Source organism: Oncorhynchus tshawytscha, linkage group LG21, assembly GCF_018296145.1.
Source record: "Oncorhynchus tshawytscha isolate Ot180627B linkage group LG21, Otsh_v2.0, whole genome shotgun sequence".
NCBI lineage: Eukaryota > Metazoa > Chordata > Actinopteri > Salmoniformes > Salmonidae > Oncorhynchus > Oncorhynchus tshawytscha.
Genome location: NC_056449.1, coordinates 7,215,392 through 7,241,590, shown reverse-complemented (window position 1 = coordinate 7,241,590; position 26,199 = coordinate 7,215,392). Strand labels below are relative to the sequence as shown.

At 44.8% G+C, this 26,199-nt stretch overlaps 3 protein-coding genes across 28 annotated transcripts in view; all 3 read left to right on the top strand.

Moving 5' to 3' along the window:
• LOC112220809 (protocadherin gamma-C5-like) overlaps positions 1–26,199 on the top strand; it is a 201,642-nt gene that overhangs the window by 135,179 nt on the left and 40,264 nt on the right. The window contains exon 1 of one of the 26 annotated variants that reach the window (XM_042302947.1): positions 21,746–24,505. The exons of 24 other annotated variants lie outside the window; for them this stretch is intronic. In XM_042302947.1, coding sequence (XP_042158881.1) covers positions 22,055–24,505 — 2,451 coding nt within the window. In that variant the 5' untranslated portion in view covers positions 21,746–22,054. Of the gene's footprint in view, positions 1–21,745; positions 24,506–26,199 lie in introns of those variants that run through there. One more of the 26 variants, XM_042302948.1, reaches the window with a different exon arrangement.
• Positions 7,008–11,469, top strand: LOC112220803 (protocadherin gamma-C5-like). The gene has a single exon (XM_024382703.2). It carries the CDS (start codon positions 8,761–8,763, stop codon positions 11,233–11,235), a length of 2,475 nt encoding a protein of 824 aa, XP_024238471.2. The 5' UTR covers positions 7,008–8,760; the 3' UTR covers positions 11,236–11,469.
• LOC112220802 (protocadherin gamma-C5-like) lies at positions 16,087–19,485 on the top strand. The gene has a single exon (XM_024382702.2). The coding sequence runs from the start codon at positions 16,775–16,777 to the stop codon at positions 19,247–19,249; it is 2,475 nt and encodes an 824-aa protein (XP_024238470.2). The 5' UTR covers positions 16,087–16,774; the 3' UTR covers positions 19,250–19,485.

Below are 26,199 nucleotides of genomic sequence, written 5' to 3'. Positions count from 1 at the left end.
ATGCACTGAGCTGTGTGTGTGTGTTTCTTAACTAGTATTCTGGAAAGTGCGGTTGGAAGATCTAATCTGCTTCCCCAGCTTCGCCTGCCCCATTACAAGATCCTTGATTACATATCAGGGATGTCTGGTAGATTTGTGATTGACCTCATCCTCTATCACACACGTCTGCTCACACTCAAAACACTCTCACTCACTTCACTGGGAATCTGCTAAGGGGAGTTAAAACAGCACTGCTGGTTTTTGATCAACTCTAGCCATAAGTCTGTGTAGTAACTTTGTGTGATCTGATGTAAGTAAAGAGAAGAGGGGAACAGGGAGTGTACATTCTCATTTTAGAGAAAGTGAATCCATCCATTATCCATCCCTTACACCCTCTGCAACTTTTATGGACTCGCTCAAACAGTATCATGTCATCTCAGTTCAGCTTTGGATGATGGAGGCCATTAGAGGGAGGGAACTCTGCCTGTACTGTTCTGTACCCCTAAATCTTAAAATCTTTTCGCTCAGTCTATTTCAGTCATTACAGTAAACCCCCATACTCTTCGCCCTGGCCTGGTAGTAGAAGTGTCGTGTTTCCCTGCAGTGTCCTTGGATGTGTCCTACCGGCCCAGGCTGTTTCTCCAAAGTCCGGAGCAGCTTCCTCTCATTTGTCTGTCTGCACTGATGTGAAAGAAAGGGTCAGGTGGAAGCAAATAGCTGAGATATGATATACTGCTTTCACCTATCCTATGTTTTCAGGTCACTGAGGGCGAAGGAGAGCGGCAGATAGCCTAGTGGTTAAGAGCGTTGGGCCAGTAACCGAACGGTTGCTGGTTTGAATCCCTGAGCCGGCTAGGGGAAATATCTTTTGATGTGCCCTTGAGCAAAGGCACTTAACCCGAATTGCTCTTGTAAGTCACATCTGCTAAACGTAAGGAGAGAAAGCTACTTCAGACCTTTGCGGTACTCATAGGGATGTAATGACTGGTGGTATATCATGCTAAATATTTCCTCTGTGTGCAGGCCTGAAGAGAAGCGAGGCAGTTTTGGCTAACGCCCGATGTCCACCAGATGCGTTTTGTTTTTCTGGATGTCTAGCCCGCATTGTTTTTGCACATGTGCTTCCCTAGCCAGTTGTAGTATGTGTGTGTGTGTGTGTCTGTGTGTGTGTGTACTTCCGTTTGTGCCACCGCACGTTAAAGCAACGCACGAGTTGCACATTTTTAACGAATGCTGTACACAGAACGCACCGCAGCCGAGTGCGGCATCCTCAATTTGACGGTGTGGACTACGCCATAGAACAAATGACTTCCGCGGGAACGCAAAGAGATTGACGCATCTGGAACACATGAGACCTAACATGCTGACCAGACCGGACATGTCGCGTGCGCGAGTGTCGCAAAATAAATTTAGAAATCCATGTTATTCAATTATTGCACCCACACTGCTTGCGCGCCAACTGTTAAAATAGAAGTCGTTCCTATTTCTGTCGCAGATCGCGCTGAAAGTCATATCCTCATTGGTTATACCCACGTGGGTGATTGAAAGACGAACTTTGTTTCCGGTTGTCGTGGTAGTACAATGAAAGTTTAGATGCGATCACCATATAAGTTACAAAAATGAAAAAGCCTGGAAGGAGGAGAGATGACTAGAAACGATTCGGTTGGCCGTTTCATGTGTGGATTAATTGTCGGAGTAGAGGACCTTGTGCATTTCAGGTAAAATAACAACTCAATGTTTATATCCCAGGACAAATTAGCTAGCAAAAAAATATCCCAGCAAGCTAGCTAAAAATGACAAATTAACGTTAGCTAGCAAGTGCAAGCTAGCTAGCTAAATTGCCTTACATGTTTAATGCTTTTCGACCTGTCCTCAAATTAAGCTAGCTAAAAATGACAAATTAACGTTAGCTAGCAAGTGCAAGCTAGCTAGCTAAATTGCCTTACATGTTTAATGCTTTTCGACCTGTCCTCAAATTAATGTTATTGGTTCAGAGTTTGTTTTGATATTTGAACCTGCGTGTTGTGATCGCGTTTGGTGTGTGTGGGGTGGGGCAAAATAAATGTATGCACGATAGTGCACGATGGCGCACGCAAGCAGCCGGTTTGGGTTCCGTGTAAGGGCTCTAATCAGGCCGCATTGCTGAAGGTCAGTGTTACAGCGTGAACTTCCGCGCCAGCGGAGACTGCCTTTCACGGTAAACGTTGCATATGTCGGCTCAATCAGGAATGACCTTTCAAATTCTAGCGCGCAATCTGTACCGCTTCAGCCTGACCTATTGAGCAATGTACATGCAGCTGGACACTTACATACATTAAGGACATACTTCATCCAAACACATATTATATTGTCGTAGGTCAGTGGTTCCCAAACTTTTTCAAACGGGCCGTTCCAAACATACATGGGGTGGAGAGAACATATTGCAGTTGAAAGCTCATCTGTGTGTTCAGGTGATATCTGTTTGACACAAACGTTACAACAAAATCCATGGGTTAGAAAACCTAGCTAAGAAACGTTAGTGGACATGGGCTAGTTGACCTGGACATTTCCGACAAGTTGTAAAGAGCCCTCGAAGGTCTACAATGACTGATATAAGAAGAGACCTGCTGATGCGTTACCCAATTTCAAATTGCAACTTGTGTGTTGTACTCTTACAACTTTCAAGAGTAAATTGACTGCCCAAATGAGTTCCTTAAAAAAAAAAAAGGTGTGGGGGGGAGGGACTACACACACCTCCCTCCTATTGATACCTACACACTGATTGTTTGTGTGTGGGTATATGGTTGTTGCTTTTCCAGTAGTGCATGAAGCCTAGTGAGTTTGTACAGGCTGATCCTCTGGAAAGGATTACACCGGGGATTATACAGGGCAGTGGAACAGTGGGGCACAGTCAGACTTGTCTTATACGTCACACACACACACACACACACACACTCATACACGCCGTCTGAGTCCCACACCAATACACACTGCGACGCAACGCACGCCTTTGCATAGTAGCGGCACGCGCACAGCACACACACGCAAAAACACACTGTGTGTGTGTGCGTAGCTGTGTATGACGCTGTTCTGATCTGTCAGGCTGGGTAGACTCACCACTGCCATTTTTCTGTGGTCTGAAAACCAGGTCGAGTGATTCATTCAGTCAGACCCTGAGGCTGAGCCCTAACAACCACCAGCAGGAAAAGGAGTTACTGTGGGGTCATGAACTATATGCTTATTGTGTATGTAATCAAAATGACTATTATGGTGGTCACAAGATGGTCATTGATGCCAGTATTAACAGTGGCCGTGTCAATGATGCCAGTATTAACAGTGGCCGTGTCAATGATGCCAGTATTGTCATGATCATCAGTGATGATGTCTATGGAGAAAGGTCATAACATTAGTGATGATTTTGATTCAACATGTACACTGAATATACAAACATTAGGAACACCTTCCTAATGTGTTGGCCCTCAGAACGGCCTCAATTCTTCGGGGCGTGGACTCTACAAAGTGTTGAAAGCGTGCCACAGGGATGCTGGCCCATGTTGACTCCAATGCTTCCTATAGTTGTGTCAAGTTGGCTGGATGTCCTTTGTGTGGTGGACCATTCTTGATACACACAGGAAACTGCTGAGTTTGGAAAAACCCAGCAGTGTTGCAGTTCTTGACACAAACCAGGCACTTCAATATTTTGTCTTGCACATTCACCTTCTGAATTGCACACATACACAATCCATGTCTCAGTTGTCTCAAGGCTTAAAAATCATTATTTAACCTGTCTGCTCCCCTTCATCTACACTGATTGAAGTGGAGGTAACAAGTGACATCAATAAGGGATCATAGCTTTCGCCTGGATTCACCTGGTCAGTCTATGTCATGGAAAGAGGGGGTTTAATGTACTCAGTGTATGTTTGTAGCAAGGAATGTTTGTTGGCGAACTGTATCCTTTATAAGGCATTGTGGATTTGTGTGTCCTCTTCCCTCCTCTTTCTCTCTGTTCTCGTTTTTTCTCTGCTTCCCTCCCCTCCCCCTCTCCAGCTGCACCATTCTGCTGCAGTGAGTGAGAGAGCGATGGAGGAGAGAGCGAAAGAGCTCTCCTCTGTTCTGTGTATAAACCCATGATGCGTTCAGGCGTCCAAAGTCACATCTGTGTTTCACTGTGTTGTTTTAATCAGAAGAAGATGCTCTTTCTTCTTATGAACAGGACTCTTTATGTAACTAGTCAATATGGTAACACCGCTTTCCACAAGCCTGTACATTCTTCTGTTAGACATTCCACTAACTTTCTTGGTATCTTTGTGAGTGATACATTATTATAAGAAAGGGCAAGAAGGTTCATGAGTAATCTGTTCATTTTCTCTTCCTCCCTCCATGCTGTTTTTCTTAGAGCTCCTTTTTTTCATGGCTCTCTGGAAGAGAGGTGGGATGCGTTGCCGTAGCAACCAGCTGACTCACTGTCAGGACCGTACCATTGTGGTTTGGTCCACAGGGGGGCAGCAGCAGATGCAGGGTCTGGTGTCTGATAGGATACAGGCAGCTGTTGGTTTAAAGGGGGCAGACACACCCCTGTTTAGGACACAGAGGTGCAGTGTCCTCGGGCTCTGGCCTGGATTGGTAGGGGAGGGGGGAGAGCGAGGGTGTATGACGGGGTGGGTCTACCTCTCTGTTTCCGTAAAATGGATGCTGCCCTGGCCTGATTGCCTCTCACTGTTTCACCTCCCCTTTGCTCTGACTGGGACTGTGAAAACACTGTCTAAAATAAGCCCACAGGACTCTGTGGAGGTTGTGCTGTTTTATTATAGGGTGTACAGTTATTTCTTATTGACTGATACATGTGTATTATTGTGTGTGTGTGTGTGGCTGTGCACAAGAACTCACATGTACACATTGTGTATCTAACATAGTGGTTATCTGTGTTATTATAATGATCGCATTCATATAACTCCTATTCATACTTTCATATTCACTGTGACATTCCAGCTATAGGGTGTGTTGCACGCACACACGCACACACACACACACACACACACACACACACACACACACACACACACACACACACACAGCGTGAAAGCATCTCCTTAATTAAGCATACAGCATCCCTGGGCATCGCCTCGAGTCCCTCTGCTGTTGCTGTGTAGGAGCTGCTCCTCTGCAGCATGGCAGTGTGCTGTACTGCAGTGTAGCGATGCTATCCTGCCGTTCTGGGAGCGATCACACCTCTCCTATGGTCTTACTACATCTGAAATGACAACTTATTCTCTATATAGCGTATTACTTTCAACCAGCTAACCATAGGGCTTTGGTAAAAAAAAAGTAGTGCACTATGTAGGGAAGAGGGTACCATTTGGGGGACACACTTAGTCTCCTTCAAAATGGTGCTATCATCATTCTGGCTGGGACATGCAGATGAGATAGTACACTGCTCATGCTCCTGTTACAGAGGAACTGGGCCAATTGTATTTCTCTTTTATTAAGTATTCTTCTCCCTCTCTCTCTCTCTCTCTCTCTCTCTCTCTCTCTCTCTCTCTCTTTCTCTGCTCCCTATGTGTCATGCCCTATGCTCTCTACTTCCCTTTCTCTCCACAAATAAACAAGCACAACTCACACAATGCAACAGCAGACACAAGCGAAGACACACCGTGATATCGGGGATTTGCCTGAATAACTGTTGTTGTTTGCTGTTGCGTTTACGTTCGCCCACCTTTCTGTGCCACACACGCAAACAGACACCTAATGAGACACACCTATGACACATAACAAGCTCCGGCGACAGCCATTCTGGGACGTCATCATTAGGGCACATATCACAGGTATCGCAACGCAAATCAACACAGTCCCCACCTCCAGAACCAATCAAGGCTACATTATCAATGCAAGGTGAACGGTGAGTATCGGGGATGTCTCTCTGTCCCAAGACTCTCTTTTGTCTGCTGATCTTCCCTCTAAACCCGTGTCTCGTTTGTCTCTCTGTTCTTCTCTTCCATGTCTTCCCTTTGCTGCTGTTGCTGACGTGTCTCCTGTCATCCTCCGTCTCTCCAAATAAGGTAAGAAATACTTTCCGTAATAATGACTCCACCATCACAAGACATAGACTGTAAACACGTCCATGACCTTACTGATTCTGACTGGAAGTAAGACCCCCAAAAAAAGGCCACCGCTGTGATCCGTAGACACAAGCTCTCAGCACTGAGTGACTGAGTGTTATTCCACACTCACATTTGGGGGATGCATCTGACTTAACCCTCCTGTTGTGTTCGTTTCATGTTAATTCATTCTGTGTTCCCGGTCCAAAATGACCGCCCCATTATAGCTGATTATAAATCCATAATACATATATTATCACCTAATGTTGTGTTCGATCTTTTTATCAATTTAAGTTCTTGTGAACATTACAAGGTTTGAACTTCTATTTGTGATTAATGGCCTGTAGGCCTCATTGACCTGAGCTCATACAACTCGTTTTTTAGTAAGAAAAGCATAATATATGGATTATTTTGACTGTAACAAATACTCAGATGAAGCATATTGTGCTATTTATCACAGACTACTTTGTGTCACAGTTTAAAAGGACTCTCCTCCTCACCAGTCACGATCAAAGGTATGATCAAGAGCCTCACATACAGTATATCGTTTGGTCATTGTGCTGCCACAGAAGGAATTGTGAGCAAGGCCTCAAAAAAACTTTGTATACCAGCATAGGAGAAAAGTTGAAACAATGTTGCAATTGTTTGTGAGACTGCCAAGAAGTGTGGTTCCCGTGGGGAAAAGATTCTATTGGGGAAAGGTTCCCGTGGGGGTTGCCATGGAAGCCAAGAAGGGGAGTGAGGTGTGTGTGTGTGTGTGTGTGTGTGTGTGTGTGTGTGTGTGTGTGTGTGTGCGCGCGTTCAAACCCACGTGCATGTGGGGGTCTTGGAGAAGAAGTGTGTCCATCTGATGAATGGGCATGTGCCTGAACTCAATTTTATACACTAACTGTAGTCTCACCCATTCATTTCTGATGACCGGTCATGACCGGGAACACCACAGGTGTACAAAAGTTAAATAAAACACCCAAAATGTAATGAAAATCATCCAAAATGTATGTTGTGCGTTCAGATGCCCTGTGTGAACAAAGTCATGGAACCTTATGACAATCAGATTACATGAACTTGTAAATCCGTTCAATTCGACCAGAACACAACAGGAGGGTTAACATAATATGCATATGGACATAGTAAACTATGTATTTGACGTCACACACAGTCAAGAAACAGAATATAAGGCTGGAGCTCTTAATGAATCTGGGTAACATTTTGTTTGTGGATGAGGTTTGATATGTGGGCTGATGCATCTGGTAGAGTTGACTGTAATAAATAAAACGAGAGAGAGAGAGAGAGCGCGAGAGATAGAGATGTGAGTTATTGTTTAGCAGCCACCACGCGGTCGCCGCTCATTCCACCAGTATGCAGCAGCACGAGCTGGCCGCCTGTGTGGCGCTGTCCACCCACGTGGTTCTGAAACACGCTCTAGAGCTCAGTGGCAGCGTGCCCACCCCCCCTCTCCCCATCTATATCCGTCGCCTTGACGAGCACGGATTTTATTTATTCTTTCACCTTTATTAACCAATAGCAAAGCTGATGCATTATTGTTTTCATATTCGTTGTAGTATTGGGATATGATGTAGGTTACAGCTTGTGATTGTGTATAATGGAAAATGGTATCGAGTTTATTTATATATGTAATCTCGATTCAGCTCTCAGGTAATTAGTTCATGTCATGGACATATTACAGTGGAGTGAGTGGGTTCCATGGTCCCAGGGTCTAACACAACTAACATATCAGATATGATTTACCAGTTCCTGGGTCCCAGGGTTTGTGTGAGAGAGCGATAGATAGATAGAGATGGAGAGAGAGAGAGAGAGGAGCATGTCATCAGAGCAACCCTTTTCCTTTGCTCTCCAGACCTCCATACGGGTATTTTTTAAGCTGGCTGTGCGATGTATTATTATTCTGAGCCACGTGGGTTGCTTTGACGACATACTCCTGCTGCGCTTGCTTTCTTTTACCACAGGACGGCAACGGAGAGCCTTTGTCACCCACACAGATATCAGGAAGAATTGAAACGGTGGGAATGGATATAGAATACTTCGAGAATAATGTTGTGTTGTGTGTCTGTTGTGTGTTTGTCCTTACAGTCCCCGCGGTTCCATGAGTTGTTGCTTAATCCGTTTTTAAAAGGTAATTCTGCTGTTTGCTAGAGGAATCGGAGATGGAAGGGAGTTCCATGTGATCATGGCTCTGTATAAATCTGTGCGTTGCCGTGAATTCGTTTTGGACTTGGGGACTCTGACGAGACCCCTGGTGGCATGTATTGTGGGGTATAGATGGGTGTCTGAAAGGCTACTAATACTAAGTGATATGAATAGTATAGTAGCAGTACCCATAGTATTACACATTAAATGGAGTACTGTTTTTCTCTCATGTTGAATTGTTATGGTGCTTCATATGTTTCCCAAGAGCTCGTATTTTCACTGTATAGCTTTAAATGACTGGTAAATCCTGATTGGTAGCTTGTGTTAGGCGCTGTGCACCAATAGCATGCAGAACTGTACAAAGAGATCTACTCCCTCCCCCCAGCCTCAGCACCGTAACCCTTACAATGCTCAGAGCTGGAGGAGAAAGAGGGATGTGCCGAGACACAAAGCGTCTCCATCACTGTAAAATATGAGCGACGTTGACATTCGATTACAGATTGAGTATCACCACTCCAGCGAAAGGGCGAATTTTGGGTGAAATAATATATTCGTTTTGATGTGTCGTGGAACAATGTGGAATAGACTGCCCGTGTGGCAGGTTCTGCTATGGTGGCATCTTTTCTTTCTCTTGTGGACTACAATAGACGGACAGACTCGATACACCATCCCGGAGGAACTGAAACAGGGCTCTGTGGTAGGAAATCTAGCCAAAGATCTGGTTTTGGGACTATCTGAGATTTATCGTCGTAAATTACGAATAACCTCGGAAGCTGGTAAGCAGTATTTCAGTGTGGATCTGGGGAAAGGAGAGCTGGTCGTCAGTGAAAGGATAGACAGGGAGGAACTGTGTGGACAAAGAGTTCCGTGTATTTTGCCTTTGGAGGTAGTGATTGAAAAGCCCTTGCAGCTTCACCGAGTTGATATTGAAATACAGGATATCAATGATAATTCTCCCAGCTTTCTCACCAAAGAAAAAGTATTAAAGATTGCAGAGTCAATAAACCCAGGCGCAAGATTTCCACTCGAATGCGCACTGGATCCCGATGTCGCTGCGAACACTATACGCTCATACAGCATTAACAAAAACGACCATTTCAAATTGAATGTCAAAAATCACAAGGATGGTAGCAAAACTCCAGAACTGGTCCTTGAAAGGTCTCTCGACCGGGAGAAGCAACCTGTTCATAAGCTTATTCTCACCGCTGTAGATGGGGGTGATCCAGTGCGTTCAGGAACCTCTGAGATTAGTATCATGGTACTTGATATTAATGATAACGCACCGCAGTTTGAGAGACAACTTTATGAGGCTAATGTTAACGAAAATGCTGCACCTGGCACTCAGATTTTACGAGTAAAAGCGACAGACCCGGACGAGGGATTAAATGGGGAGATAGAGTATGTATTTGGAGAACAGACGCCAGACTCAGTGACTGCATTGTTTGATATAGATTCTTCGACAGGAGTGATTGTAATAAAAAGACAACTCAACTATGAGCAGACGAGTTCATATAAATTTGACATAGTCGCTAAAGATAAAGGCAACCCGGAGATGGACGGACATTGTGATGTTGAATTTAAAATGATTGACGTCAATGACAACATCCCAGAGATAATTGTGACGTCTCTAACGACACCTGTTCCAGAAGATTCGCCTATCGGAACCGTGATAGCTTTGATAGGCGCCAAAGACTCCGACTCCGGGGACAATGGGAAGGTGCGGTTAAGCGTGTCACCAAAGTCTCCGTTCAAGTTGAACCCGTCGGTATCTAAGCATTACACCCTGGTAACTAATGCTCCTCTTGACCGCGAGCGTTACTCTCAGTATAGTATAGATATCAGTGCCAGTGATTCAGGGAAACCCCCTTTATCCAGCAAGAAAACAATCATTGTTGATGTGTTGGATGTGAATGACAATCCACCGCTATTCTCTCAGCCCTCGTACACGGTGTACGTCAAAGAGAATTACGCACCAGGGAAAGTACTGTGTTCAGTCTCCGCCACGGATTCAGACCTGGGGGACAACGCAAAAACCTCCTTCTCCATCTTAGACTCCAAAGTGCAGGACGTCTCTGTATCCTCCTATGTGTACATGAACTCTGACAACGGCAGCATCTACAGCATGCACTCATACGACTATGAGAAACTAAAGGTGTTTCAGATTCTGGTGCAGGCCAAGGATCACGGGTCTCCCTCTCTGAGCAGCAACGCCACTGTCCACGTTTTTATCCTGGACCAGAACGACAATGCCCCCGCTGTTATTTACCCCTCCGCTGCCCTGGGCTCGCTCTCTCACCAGAAGATGCCGCGCTCCGCTAAAGCAGGCCACCTGGTTACTAAGGTAACGGCTGTGGACGCAGACTCGGGCCATAACGCCTGGATCTCATATAAACTGGTGGAGGCCACAGACGCGTCTCTGTTCAGTGTCAATCTTTACACGGGGGAGGTGAGGACTAAACGCGCTGCGTCCGAGCAGGACGACTCCTCTCAGAGGCTGCTTATAGAGATACAGGATGACGGGGTGCCGGTCCAGTCCGCCACGGTCACACTGACCATACTGGTAGAGGACGGGCTCCACGAACCCATCTTGGATCTCCGGCAGAAAGCTCCAGAACCCAGTAAGAAAAGCGGGAGAATCACCCTGTATTTGATTCTCTCTCTGGCCTCGGTGTCCGTGCTGTCGCTGGTGACTTTTGTCATCTTAGCAGTCAAGTGCGTTAGAAACAGCAGGAGCAGCGGTAGTTGCTGCATGAGACGTGACGACTTGGACGGCTACAAGAACCCCAACAGAAACCTGCAGATTCAGCTCAACACTGACGGACCGATTAAGTACGTGGAGGTCCTGGGAGGGGACATGTTGTCTCAGAGTCAGTCCTTCAGGTCATGTCTCTCTCCCATGTCAGAGTTCAGTGATTTCACTTTCATTAAGCCCAGCAGCACCACCGACTTTAAGGAGATGATCAACGTCCTAGACGCGTCTTTACCAGACAGCGCCTGGACCTTTGAGAGCCAGCAGGTGAGAAGTGACGTATGATTTATTGTGATGATAAAGATTATCGAATGTAGGCTGTTTTATGACGTTAACATACAGTTTTGTGTTGTAACATTACACAAATCAAAGCTAGATGTTTTGGCAGTATTTTCATGACTCGGTATTTAACAGACTCCAATCTGTGAATAAATGTGCCACTGACGTTTGTGTTCAGTTGTTATCATTTAAGCAATAGGTTATTTATTCCATTTAAAATAATGAATTGTCAGTATTCATCAAAATGGTGCAATGTACAAATCAGTACAAATCATATTATCTTGTAATAATGTATCATTCAACATAGGCTACTGGTAATTACTAAAACCCATACTCATGCGGTTTGAATGATTTCAAAAATATTCTGTGATGTATTTGAACCTGCTGGTTGTAATCCTCAGAGATCTTGTAATCTCTATTGTTACTGTAGTGGGTCTTTTTGCGTGATTCTGTGACTATCTGACTGGCTAGTGGACGCCTGAGGGGTTTAGCACCATTGACAACAACACTCTGAATCAACTGTGTAGTTTTGTGTGCGCGATGACAGACAGCATATATTACATTTGCTGCAATGTATATGCACAGTACCAGTCAAAGGTTTGGACATATCTACTCAAGGCTTTTTCTTTATTTTTACTATTTTCTATATTGTAGAATAATAGCAAAGACATCAAAACTATGAAAAAACACATATGGAATCATGTAGTAGCCAAAAAAGTGTTAAACAAGTCAAAATATGTTTTAGATTTTAGATTTATTCAAAGTAGCCACCCTTTGCCTTGATGACAACTTTGCACGCGCTTGGCATTCTCTCAACCAGCTTCATGAGGTAGTCACCTGGAATGCATTTCAATTAACAGGTGTATCTTGTTAAAAGTTCATTTGTGGAATTTCTTTCCTTCGTACTTAATGTGTTTGAGCCAATCAGTTGTGTTTTGGGGAGGTATACAGAAGATAGCCTTATTTGGTATAAGACCAAGTCCCTATTATGGCAAGAACCATTGAAATACGCAAAGATAAATGACAGTCCATTATTACATTAAGACATGAACGTCAGTCAATCCGGAAAATGTCAAGAATGTGGAAAGTTTCTTCAAGTGCTGTAGCAAAATCCATCAAGCGCTATGATGAAACTGGCTCTTATGAGGACCGCCACTCTGCAGCAGGTATCCTCTGCTGCAGAGGATACATTAATTAGAGTTAACTGCACCTCAGATTGCAGCTGAAATAAATGCTTCACAGAGTTCGAGTAACAGATATCTCAACATCAACTGTTCAGAAGAGACTGCATGAATCAGAATCAGGCCTTCATAGTCGAATTGCTGCAAAGAAACCACTACTAAAGGACACCGATAAGAAGAAGAGACTTGCTTGGGCAAAGAAACAAGAGCAATGGACATTAGAACGGTGGAAATCTGTCCTTTGGTCTGATGAGTCCAAATTTTTTATTTTTGGTTCCAACCACCGTGTCTTTGTGAGACCCAGAGTAGGTGAACGAGGGGCCTCCCGAGTGGCACAGTGCTAGCTGTGGAGCGGCGCACAATCGGCCCAGCGTCATCCGGGATAAGGGAGGGTTTGGCCGGCAGGGATGTTCTTGTCCCTAACTATCAATTGGATACCACAAACGAAATTGGGGGGGGGGAAGGTAGGTGAACGGATGTGTGGTTCCCACCGTGAAGCATGGAGGAGGAGGTGTGATGGTTTGGGGATGTTTTTCTGATGACACTGTCAGTGATTTATTTAGAATTCAATGCACACTTAACCAGCAGGGCTACCACAGCATTCTGCAGCGATAAGCCATCCCATCAGTTTTGCGCAAGTGGGACTATCATTTGTTTTTAAACAGGTCAATGACCCAAAACACACCTCCAGGCTATGTAAGGGCTATTTGACCAAGGAGAGTGATGGAGTGCAGCATCAGATGACCTGGCCTCCACAATCATCCGACCTCAACCCAATCAAATCAAATCAAATCAAATTTTATTTGTCACATACACATGGTTAGCAGATGTTAATGCGAGTGTAGCGAAATGCTTGTGCTTCTAGTTCCAACAATGCAGTAATAACCAACAAGTAATCTAGCTAACAATTCCAAAACTACTACCTTATAGACACAAGTGTAAGGAGATAAAGAATATGTACATAAAGATATATGAGTGAGTGATGGTACAGAGCGGCATAGGCAAGATACAGTAGATGGTATTGAGTGCAGTATATACATATGAGATGAGTATGTAAACAAAGTGGCATAGTTAAAGTGGCTAGTGATACATGTATTACATAAAGTTATAGAGTACAGTATATACATATACATATGAGATGAATAATGTAGGGTATGTAAACATTATATTAGGTAGCATTGTTTAAAGTGGCTAGTGATATATTTTACATCATTTCCCATCAATTCCCATTATTAAAGTGGCTGGAGTTGAGTCAGTGTGTTGGCAGCAGCCACTCAATGTTAGTGGTGGCTGTTTAACAGTCTGATGGCCTTGAGATAGAAGCTGTTTTTCAGTCTCTCGGTCCCAGCTTTGATGCACCTGTACTGACCTCGCCTTCTGGATGATAGCGGGGTGAACAGGCAGTGGCTCGGGTGGTTGTTGTCCTTGATGATCTTTATGGCCTTCCTGTGACATCGGGTGGTGTAGGTGTCCTGGAGGGCAGGTAGTTTGCCCCCGGTGATGCGTTGTGCAGACCTCACTACCCTCTGGAGAGCCTTACGGTTGTGGGCGGAGCAGTTGCCGTACCAGGCGGTGATACAGCCCGACAGGATGCTCTCGATTGTGCATCTGTAGAAGTTTGTGAGTGCTTTTGGTGACTAGCCAAATTTCTTCAGCCTCCTGAGGTTGAAGAGGCGCTGCTGCGCCTTCTTCACGATGCTGTCTGTGTGGGTGGACCAATTCAGTTTGTCTGTGATGTGTACACCGAGGAACTTAAAACTTACTACCCTCTCCGCTACTGTTCCATCAATGTGGATAGGGGGTTGTTCCCTCTGCTGTTTCCTGAAGTCCACAATCATCTCCTTAGTTTTGTTGACGTTGAGTGTGAGGTTATTTTCCTGACACCACACTCCGAGGGCCCTCACCTCCTCCCTGTAGGCCGTCTCGTCGTTGTTGGTAATCAAGCCTACCACTGTTGTGTCGTCCGCAAACTTGATGATTGAGTTGGAGGCGTGCGTGGCCACGCAGTCGTGGGTGAACAGGGAGTACAGGAGAGGGCTCAGAACGCACCCTTGTGGGGCCCCAGTGTTGAGGATCAGCGGGGTGGAAATGTTGTTGCCTACCCTCACCACCTGGGGCGGCCCGTCAGGAAGTCCAGTACCCAGTTGCACAGGGCGGGGTCGAGACCCAGGGTCTCGAGCTTGATGACGAGCTTGGAGGGCACTATGGTGTTAAATGCCGAGCTGTAGTCGATGAACAGCATTCTCACATAGGTATTCCTCTTGTCCAGATGGGTTAGGGCAGTGTGCAGTGTGGTTGAGATTGCATCGTCTGTGGACCTATTTGGGCGGTAAGCAAATTGGAGTGGGTCTAGGGTGTCAGGTAGGGTGGAGGTGATATGGTCCTTGACTAGTCTCTCAAAGCACTTCATGATGACGGAAGTGAGTGCTACGGGGCGGTAGTCGTTTAGCTCAGTTACCTTAGCTTTCTTGGGAACAGGAACAATGGTGTCCCTCTTGAAGCATGTGGGAACAACAGACTGGGATAGGGATTGATTGAATATGTCCGTAAACACACCAGCCAGCTGGTCTGTGCATGCTCTGAGGGCGCGGCTGGGGATGCCGTCTGGGCCTGCAGCCTTGCGAGGGTTGACACGTTTAAATGTTTTCCTCACGTCGGCTGCAGTGAAGGAGAGTCCGCATGTTTTAGTTGCGGGCCATGTCAGTGGCACTGTATTGTCCTCAAAGCGGGCAAAAAAGTTATTTAGTCTGCCTGGGAGCAAGACATCCTGGTCCGTGACTGGGCTGGTTTTCTTTTTGTAATCCGTGATTGACTGTAGACCCTGCCACATACCTCTTGTGTCTGAGCCGTTGAATTGAGATTCTACTTTGTCTCTATACTGACGCTTAGCTTGTTTGATTGCCTTGCGGAGGGAATAGTTACACTGTTTGTATTCGGTCATGTTTCCGGTCACCTTGCCCTGATTAAAAGCAGTGGTTCGGGCTTTCAGTTTCACGCGATGCTGCCATCAATCCACGGTTTCTGGTTTGGGAATGTTTTAATCGTTGCTATGGGAACGACATCTTCAACGCACGTTCTAATGAACTCGCTCACCGAATCAGCGTATTCGTCAATGTTGTTGTCTGAAGCAATACGAAACATATCCCAGTCCACGTGATGGAAGCAGTCTTGGAGTGTGGAATCAGATTGGTCGGACCAGCGTTGAACAGACCTCAGCGCGGGAGCTTCTTGTTTTAGTTTCTGTCTGTAGGCAGGGATCAACAAAAATGGAGTCGTGGTCAGCTTTTCCGAAAGGAGGGCGGGGCAGGGCCTTATATGCGTCGCGGAAGTTAGAATAGCAGTGATCCAAGGTTTTTCCAGCCCTGGTTGCGCAATCGATATGCTGATAAAATTTAGGGAGTCTTGTTTTCAAGAGATGGTTTGGGATGAGTTGGACTGCAGAGTGAAGGAAAAGCAGCCAACAAGTGCTCAGCATATGTGGGAACTCCTTCAAGATTGTTGGAAAAGCATTCCTCATGAAGCTGGCTCAGAGAATGGCAAGAGGGTGCAAAGCTGTCATCAAGGCAAAGGGTGGCTACTTTGAAGAATCCAAAATGTCAAATATATTTTGATTTGTTTAACACTTTTATTATACAATGTAGAAAATAGTTTTAAAAAATAAAGGAAAACCCTTGAATGAATAGGTGTGTCAACTTTTGGCTGGGACTGTGTATATATATATATATCAGACTAATTGAAGCTCATTCAATATTTTATGTGAAGCAAAACATGTATAAATGCATAAATAAATAGTGTCTCGATCCACGGGGCTCTATTAGAATTGAAATGTTTTGAATGTTAGAATGTCTATGTGCAATGGAAGAAAAGGCTTATATATATTTTTATCCCCGTTTACGCATAATTCTCTATACTTCTGGCTGCCGTTAATATATTTTCACATCAAAATGGACAGTATGATATATTGGGAAATACAGTTACATTCTCCCCTCTCCCTGTTTTTTTTGTGAGAGATAGAGTGCTTATAGGGGCAGGCTGCTGTGGCTTTAAGGAGTCTGTTCTGTTGGTCTGTTATTGGATGGTAGATATGTGCTCTGTGCACCAATAGCACGCAGAACTGTACAAAGAGATCTACTCCCTCCCCCCAGCCTCAGCACCGTAACCCTTAGAATACTCAGAGCTGGAGGAGAGAGAGGGATGCGCTCACATTCACGGAGATACACTAGAATCTAAAAACAACATACTTTCTGCTATACAAAATTAATCGAAAAAGCTAAATGGAATATACGTTCTGGAGATGTATTTTGGTATGAAGCTCATTTTTATGGACAATATTTCAAACGGAATTGTGTTGTAACGGATCAGGGATGACAAAGAGAATTGGATACCGAAACTGGAGATGGTTGGCTCTTTGGTGGCGTCATTTCATTCTCTTGTGGAGTACAATAGACGGACAGACTCGCTACACCATTCCGGAGGAACTGAAACAGGGCTCTGTGGTAGGAAATCTAGCCAAAGATCTGGGTTTGGGACTCTCTGAGATTTTTGACCGTAAACTGCATGTCGCCTCTGAGGCTGGTAAGCAGTATTTCAATGTGGATGCGGGGAAGGGCGAGCTGGTCGTCAATGAGAGAATAGACAGAGAGACGTTATGCGGACAAAGCGCCAGCTGCGTTTTACCTCTGCAGGTTGTCATTGAGAACCCGTTACAGTTGCACCGTATTGAGGTGGAAATACGAGACATAAATGACAATTCTCCTAATTTCTTAACAAAAGATCGTGTTCTGAAAATGGCTGAATTGACAGCTGTAGGCGCGCGTTTTCCGTTGGAAAGTGCAGAGGACCCCGATGTGGGAAGCAATGCACTTAAATCCTACATTCTTAGTAAAGACGAATGTTTCAGTGTAAAAGTTAAAGACATTGAAGGAGGACGAAAAATCCCAGAGCTAGTGTTAGAGAAGCCACTGGACAGAGAGAAAAAAGCTGTCCATGAGCTATTATTGACGGCTCTAGATGGAGGCACTCCGGCTAGGTCTGGAACTTCACAGATCACGGTCACTGTCCTTGATAATAATGACAATAATCCCGTATTTCAGAAAGCTCTATATAATGTAAGGATTAATGAAAATAGCGAAAAGGGCACTTCCTTGATTAAGCTTGAGGCTACTGACTCAGACGAGGGTGTAAACGGGGAGATAGAATATTCATTCGGCGAGCATACACTAGAGTCAGTGTTATCTGTGTTTGATGTTGATGCAGTTACGGGGGAAATGTTTCTAAGAGGGGAATTAGATTATGAGAGTGCAGCTTATTATCGTATAGACATTACTGCTGTAGATAAAGGCATCCCAGAAATGGAGGGACACTGTCGGGTACAGGTCGAAATAACAGACGTTAATGACAATGCTCCCGAAATTGTCCTCACCTCCAAACCTAGTCCAGTGCGCGAGGACGCACCGAGTGGCACGGTAGTGGCTTTGATCAGTGCCCGTGACCTAGACTCTGGGAATAACGGTAAAGTAACGTTACAACTTACAAAAGGCCATCCTTTCAGTCTGAAATCGTCATTTTCTGATAATTATGCACTGGTCACCAGTGGTGTTTTAGACAGAGAGAGTTTCTCAGAGTATAATATTGAGATAACAGCCACTGATTCAGGTTCCCCTCCCCTGACTACCAAGAAAATTATACCAGTCAGCATCATTGATGTCAACGACAACCCCCCTAAATTCAGCCAGTCCTCATATAATGTCTATTTAAAAGAGAATGGACGACCAGGATCAATGCTCTCCTCAGTATCTACATCTGACCTGGATTTCGGGGATAATGCCAAGATCTCCTACTCCATCTTAGACTCCAAAGTGCAGGACGTTTCTGTGTCTTCCTATGTGTACATGAACACTGATAACGGCAGTATCTACAGCATGCACTCGTTTGACTATGAGAAACTAAAGGTGTTTCAGATTCTGGTGCAGGCCAAGGACCACGGCTCTCCCTCTCTGAGCAGCAACGTCACTGTCCATGTTTTTATCCTGGACCAGAACGACAATGCCCCCGCTGTTATTTACCCCTCCGCTGCCCTGGGCTCGCTCTCTCACCAGAAGATGCCCCGCTCCGCTAAAGCAGGCCACTTAGTTACTAAGGTAACGGCCGTGGACGCAGACTCGGGCCATAACGCCTGGATCTCATATAAACTGGTGGAGGCCACAGACACGTCTCTGTTCAGTGTCAATCTTTACACAGGGGAGGTGAGGACTAAACGCGCTGTGTCCGAGCAGGACGACTCCTCTCAGAGGCTGCTTATAGAGATACAGGATGACGGGGAGCCGGTCCAGTCTGCCTCGGTCACACTGACCATACTGGTAGAGGACGGGCTCCACGAACTCATCTCGGATCTCCGGCAGAAAGCGCCAGAGCCTAGCAAGAAAAGCGGGAGAATCGCCCTGTATTTGATTCTCTCTCTGGCCTCGGTGTCCGTGCTGTCTCTGGTGACTTTTGCCATCTTAGCAGTCAAGTGCGTTAGAAACAGCAGGAGCAGCGGTAGTTGCTGCATGAGACGGGACGACTTGGACGGCTACAAGAACCCCAACAGAAACCTGCAGATTCAGCTCAACACTGACGGGCCGATTAAGTACGTGGAGGTCCTGGGAGGGGACATGTTGTCTCAGAGTCAGTCCTTCAGGTCCTGTCTCTCTCCCATGTCAGAGTTCAGTGATTTCACCTTCGTTAAGCCCAGCAGCACCACTGATTTTAAGGAGATGATCAACATCCTAGACGCGTCTTTACCCGACAGCGCCTGGACCTTTGAGAGCCAGCAGGTGAGAAGTGACGTCGGTCTATAATTTACTGTGGACTGTTCTGTGATGTAGAGTATTAACATACAGGCCTACCAAACATCCTGCTTGGAACACACTGCTTGAATCAACGTCGATTCCACGTCATTTCAATGAAATTATGTTGAACCAACGTGGATTAGACGTTGAATTGTATGTCTGTGCCCAGTGGGATGCGTGTTTTGGGCTTCAACATTCAACGAATGGAAACTTGTCCTTTTGGCAGTATTTTTCATTGATGCATTATGAAATAGGAATATTACTGCAGGTTCATGTTGAGACTCAGTATGTGACATACTATAGCCTGTAAATAAATAGGCTAGCGATTAACGATATGCAACTGACGTTGAAGTGCAATTTATAATTCAAGCAGTATTTTGTCATATTGAAATAGGGTTGCAAAATAATGGTAATATTCCCCATTGTCTTCCAAAAAGATCCTGGTTGAATGATTCTCAGATTCCCTCCGTATTCCCTCTTAATTCCGGCAATCTTCCAAACTGAGATTTCTGGAAAATCAGGGAATTTTGGGAAATGTAGTGGAATTTTGCAACCTTAGGTTAAAATGATTTCAGCATTCAACAAAAAGATGCAACGGTGCTTCCATTCAGATTTATGAAAAATTGATCGTAACGCTTCATTTTAAGGGGTCCCAAGTACAGTGTAGTAACATGTGTAGTTTACATCTAACAAGGATTGTCGTGAACTAACATCGCATAGTCACAGTGTAATAACAACATGTAACTGACAGTAATTGCGGTATGCTATTACAGAGGTGAAACAATGAGTGCTTGTTACCATGCTTGTTACAAACGGGCAGGTTTCCACTAAATTCACCGACTTTGTGTTTTGCTTCCTCTCAGCTGCAGACAGTTACAACTGTCACCGAGGTTGTGATCCCTCGTGGATGCACTGGGCGCCTGAGGCATTATAGCCTGTGCTCAATGGGCTCTCATTACTTACCCTTGAATGTGCACTGTTCAAATGTTCTCTCTGTGGGTTGTTGCTTGTGCTTGCTCTCAAAATCAAGTGCAGCATCTGGGTTGACTTGGTTGAGCAGGTAAAAACAGATCAGTAGGTCAACCTCACTGACCGGGGATCTAATATGGGTGGCATCCCAGATTTGGAAAAATGCACCTTTTCAAAGCATAGTGCATGCATTGTTTGCCTAAGTGCAATGTAATTACTCGCTGTTTAGCACATTAGATTTAGCACATTAAAACGAAGTGTGTCACGAGGAGTACTTATTTGTAATTCATGTGTACTTATACAGTACATTACCCATTCTGACAACCTGGCCCTCATTTTAAAGATTCAGGACGTTTCACTTCATTTCCCAATAAGGTACAGAAAGGAAGTGAAACGTCCAGAAGCTTTAAAATAAGGGCCAGGTTTTCGGGATGGGTAATGAACTGTATAAATACAAATGAGTTAAAAGTAAGTACCCCTCAATATACACTTCCTTTTAACTAGCTAGATCCAGTGTAACAACAAGCAATTGCGTGGCACCTAAGCAAACATTACATGTGCTTTGGAACAGTGTCTTATTCCTCAGCTGGGATGACCAAGTTAACCCAGATGGAACACTTTATTTTGGTGGCAAGTGCTAGAAATAACGTTGGGTGGAGATGTATTTTCAAAATGGCACAATAATGGGCAAGCATGGTAACAAGCATTCATTGTTACACCTTTGTAATTACACAAAGCAATTACTACCAGTTACATGTTGTTATTACACTAACCCTGAGTTGTTACAGTTAACTACAGTACTTGTTACAGTGTAGTTACACATGTAACTACAATGTAATAAGGAACCCTTAAAATGAAGTGTTACCAAATGATCTTGGAATCATTTGAGCAGTGGACATATTGCCAATACTTGAATGATGTCAAAATATCATATGAATGATTTTGCTCTGTTGGTTGTAATCCACAGTCACAGATACAGTGTAATATATATTATTACTGTATTGGGTGATTTCCGTGATTCTGTTTCTATTTGGCCATAGGCCTGAGAGTTTCAGCACCGTGGACAGCGACGCTACCGTGGAATCAACTGTGTTTCTTGTGGTCGCTATTGCAGACAGATGCTGCGTCCCAAATTGGCACCCTATGCCCTATACAGTGCCCTTCTTTTGACCAGGGCCCATAGGATGGCCTGTAAGATTTTCAAATAGATTGCAGCTCAATCAATATTTAATGTATAATAGGGAAAACAGGTGTGTCCTTCCAGTGGGCTCTTTGAGAATAGCAGTGTTTTGGATGATACCTGTGCGTAATGGGAGATTCTATTTCTGATCCTTGTTTACACTTTCACGCAGTCCTATCTGTTGGCTATCGGCTGCCATGTCCATAATATATTTCACATTATTATTGTTGTGTAATCGAAAATAGTAATTTTATCATATCTCTCTCTCTTTCTCTGTCTCTTTCTCTCTCTTTCTCTGTGTGTGTGCTGTGTCACAGTGCCTATAGGCCTAGCTACTGTGGCTTTAAGAAAGAAGACTGTTCTGTTGGCCCCTCATTGGATGTTACATGCAGACTGTGCACCAATAGTGTGCAGAACTGTACAAAGAGATCTACTCCCTCCCCCCAACCTCAGCATCGTAACCCTCACAATACTCAGAGCTGGAGGAGAGAGAGGGAGGCGTTCACACAGACGAATATATAATGTCATTTAAACACAGTATCGTTTCCGATATCCAAACTTTAGAAACATGCTAAATGGAATATGCGTTCTGGAGATGCATTTTGATATAAAGCTCTTCGTTCTGGACAGTATTTCAATGGGAATTGTGTTATAACGGATCAGGGATGACAAAGAGAATGGGATACAGAGACTGGAGATGGCTGGCTCTTTGGTGGCATCATTTCTTTCTCTTGTGGAGTACAATAGACGGACAGACTCGCTACACCATCTCGGAGGAACTGAAACAGGGCTCTGTGGTAGGAAATCTAGCCAAAGATCTGGGTTTGGGACTATCTGATTTTTTTGACCGTAAACTGCGTGTCGCTTCTGAGGCTGGTAAGCAGTATTTCAATGTGGATGCGGGGAAGGGCGAGCTGATCGTCAATGAGAGAATAGACAGAGAGACGTTATGCGGACAAAGCGCTAGCTGCGTTTTACCTCTGCAGGTTGTCATTGAAAACCCGTTACAGTTGCACCGTATTGAGGTGGAAATACGAGACATAAATGACAATTCGCCTAGTTTTCTTACAAAGGAGCTCACATTGAAAATAGCAGAATCGACAGTTGCGGGCGCACGTTTTCCTTTGGAGAGTGCAGAGGACCCTGACGTGGGCAGTAATTCCCTTAAATCCTATACTATTAGTAAAGATGAGTGTTTTACGTTGAAGGTAAAGGAGCTTGGCAATGGAAAGAAAATACCAGAACTAGTTTTAGAGAAGCCCTTAGACCGAGAGAAAAAATCTGTCCATAAACTACTGTTAACAGCTCTAGATGGAGGCAATCCTGTCAGATCCGGGACGGCAGAGATAACTATTACTGTGCTTGACGTAAACGATAATTTTCCAGTATTTGAAAAGTCTGTGTACAAAGTTTCTGTCAACGAAAATAGTGCAAAGGGGACATTTATGATTAAACTTAAAGCGACAGATATTGACGAGGGTCAAAATGGGGAGATAAACTATTCGTTTGGTGAGCGCACCCCTGAGTCTGTGCTTTCTACATTTAATATGGATCCAGACACAGGGGATATTTTTTTGAAGGGGAATTTAGATTTCGAAAGAGCTACAACATATGACATTGACATCACGGCGAGAGATGAAGGCACTCCTGAAATGGAAGGACACTGTCGCGTGCAGGTAGAGGTAATAGACGTTAACGACAATTCGCCTGAAATTGTCCTCACTTCCCAACCAAACCCGGTGCGCGAGAACGCGCCCAGTGGCACGGTAGTGGCTTTGATCAGTGCCCGGGACCTTGACTCCGGTAATAACGGTAAAGTGAAGTTACAGCTCCCGAGAGGTTATCCTTTTAGTCTGAAACCTTCCTTTTCTAATAATTACGCACTGGTCACAAGTGATGTTTTAGACAGAGAGAGTTTCTCAGAGTATAATATTGAGATAACAGCCACTGATTCGGGCTCCCCTCCCCTGACTACCAAGAAAACTATAACAGTCACTATCATTGATGTCAACGACAACCCCCCTAAATTCTCTCAGCCCTTCTATAATGTATATTTAAAAGAGAATGGACCACCAGGCTCAATGCTCTCCTCAGTATCTGCATCTGACCTGGATTTCGGAGATAATGCCAAGATTTCCTACTCCATGTTAGACTCCAAAGTGCAGGATGTTTCTGTGTCTTCCTATGTGTACATGAACACTGATAACGGCAGTATCTACAGCATGCACTCGTTTGACTATGAGAAACTAAAGGTGTTTCAGATTCTGGTGCAGGCCAAGGACCAAGGCTCTCCCTCTCTGAGCAGCAACGTCACTGTCCATGTTTTTATCCTGGACCAGAACGACAATGCCCCCGCTGTTATTTACCCCTCCGCTGCCCTGGGCTCGCTCTTTCACCAGAAGATGCCCCGCTCCGCTAAAGCAGGCCACCTCGTTACTAAGGTAACTGCCGTGGACGCAGACTCGGGCCATAACGCCTGGATCTCATATAAACTGGTGGAGGCCACAGACACGTCTCTGTTCAGTGTCAATCTTTACACGGGGGAGGTGAGGACTAAACGCGCTGTGTCCGAGCAGGACGACTCCTCTCAGAGGCTGCTTATAGAGATACAGGATGACGGGGTGCCGGTCCAGTCCGCCACGGTCACACTGACCATACTGGTAGAGGACGGGCTCCACGAACTCATCTCGGACCTGCGGCAGAAAGCGCCAGAGCCTAGCAAGAAAAGCGGGAGAATCACCCTGTATTTGATTCTCTCTCTGGCCTCGGTGTCCGTGCTGTCTCTGGTGACTTTTGTCATCTTAGCAGTCAAGTGCGTTAGAAACAGCAGGAGTAGCGGTAGTTGCTGCATGAGACGGGACGACTTGGACGGCTACAAGAACCCCAACAGAAACCTGCAGATTCAGCTCAACACTGACGGGCCGATTAAGTACGTGGAGGTCCTGGGAGGGGACATGTTGTCTCAGAGTCAGTCCTTCAGGTCATGTCTCTCTCCCATGTCAGAGTTCAGTGATTTCACCTTCGTTAAGCCCAGCAGCACCACTGACTTTAAGGAGATGATCAACGTCCTAGACGCGTCTTTACCTGACAGCGCCTGGACCTTTGAGAGCCAGCAGGTGAGCACTGTAGTGACGTGTAGTTTAATTGTGGCACTAGGCTATTGATAACAACCTATTTTCTGTATTCTGCTCTGTGATGCTTGTTAATTTGTGACGGATAGGCTATCAGCCTTATAATTAGGAATGAGAAAACTAGGATATCTTTACTGAAGCCATAGTATTGTCATTTAAATCGGATCTCTGTGCTATCCAACCATGAAAAGTTTTCTATTTCATAAGTCGAAGTTTGCCTTACCCGTGATATTTGGTTCTGGTCTTTCTGATTTATACGAATTATATCTTGGCAGTAATTGGCTACAAGGTTATAATTGAAAACAGAAGAAAAAATGCTCAAATGGTGTGTTTTTTTAGATGAATCCAAGTTCGCATGTGTATTATTTAGCAGCTGACATATGGCCGAGTTTATATTGGGCCTATTGGGTACATACAAAATATCAAACTACTTATGTGTTGTGCATGACGTTTGCTCTGTCAGTCATCCGTTATCTACAAGGCTCAGCATTTCAGCACCATTGTTGTGGACAGCGACACACTCTGGTTGCTGAATCAGCTGTGCGGTTTTGTGGAAGCAATTGCAAACAGTTTGAAACAGAGAAGGTAGACAGGGACATTCATTTTTTCAGAATAAGTGCTGCTCAGTTAATATTTATATAAACTCTGCATATATAATGTTCACGTAAATATTTTTTGTATATTTGTTTTATCCTGTTTTACATGTTTACTCATCCTTTAGGCTGAACTAAATTCTGTCCTTACTAATGTATTTATTTTACCACCAATATTGACAGTAGGGGAGAGTGGGGTAAATTGAGCCATTTTTTATATTTCAGCATCACTCCGTAAATAAATAAAAATACAAATAAATAAAAAAGGGAATACGGTATACGGTATCTACATATATTTCAGGATGTTGTGTATCGCTGGAAATCATCAGCATTCATGTAAATATTACAGCTTTTAAAACATAGCTTGTCCAAAGATGTTGGTCTCTTGGCAAAACTTAGCTGTGTTAGTTGAGCAGCTGGACAGGGTATGTTAGGGCGCCGATACACATTTCTGTACTGAATGAAATATTACCACTACCACTACCTTTTTAAAACCAAATCCACAGACGATGCAATCGCCATCACCATGCACACTGCCCTATTCCATCTGGACAAGAGGAATACCTATGTAAGAATGCTGTTCATTGACTGTAGCTCAGCATTCAACACCACAGTACCCTCCAAGCTCATCATTAAGCTTGAGGCCCTGGGTCTCAGCAATGCCCTGTGCTATTGGGTCCTGGACGTCCTGATGGGCCAACCCTCGGATGTTGAAGGTAGCAAACAACATGGACAAACTGAAATAGTCCACCCACACAGACAGTGTGATGAAGAAGGCGCAACAGCGCCTCTTCAACCTCAGGAGGCTGAAGAAATGTGGCTTTTCACCTACAACCCTCACAAATATTAACAGGTGCATAATTGAGAGCATCCTGTCTGGCTGTATCACTGCCTTGTATGGCAACTGCACCGCCCACAACCGCAGGGCTCTCAGAGGGTGGTGTGGTCTGCACAACGCATCACCGGGGGAAAACTACCTGCCCTCCAGGACACCTACAGCACCCGATGTCACAGGAAGGCCAAAAAGATCATCAAGGACAACAACCACCCGAGCCACTGCCTGTTCACCCCGCTACCACCCAAAAG

Coding starts and splice junctions, on each gene's coding strand:
- LOC112220803 (XM_024382703.2), top strand. CDS start 8,761: ATGTGTCGTGGAACAATGTGGAATAGACTGCCCGTGTGGCAGGTTCTG.
- LOC112220802 (XM_024382702.2), top strand. CDS start 16,775: ATGACAAAGAGAATTGGATACCGAAACTGGAGATGGTTGGCTCTTTGG.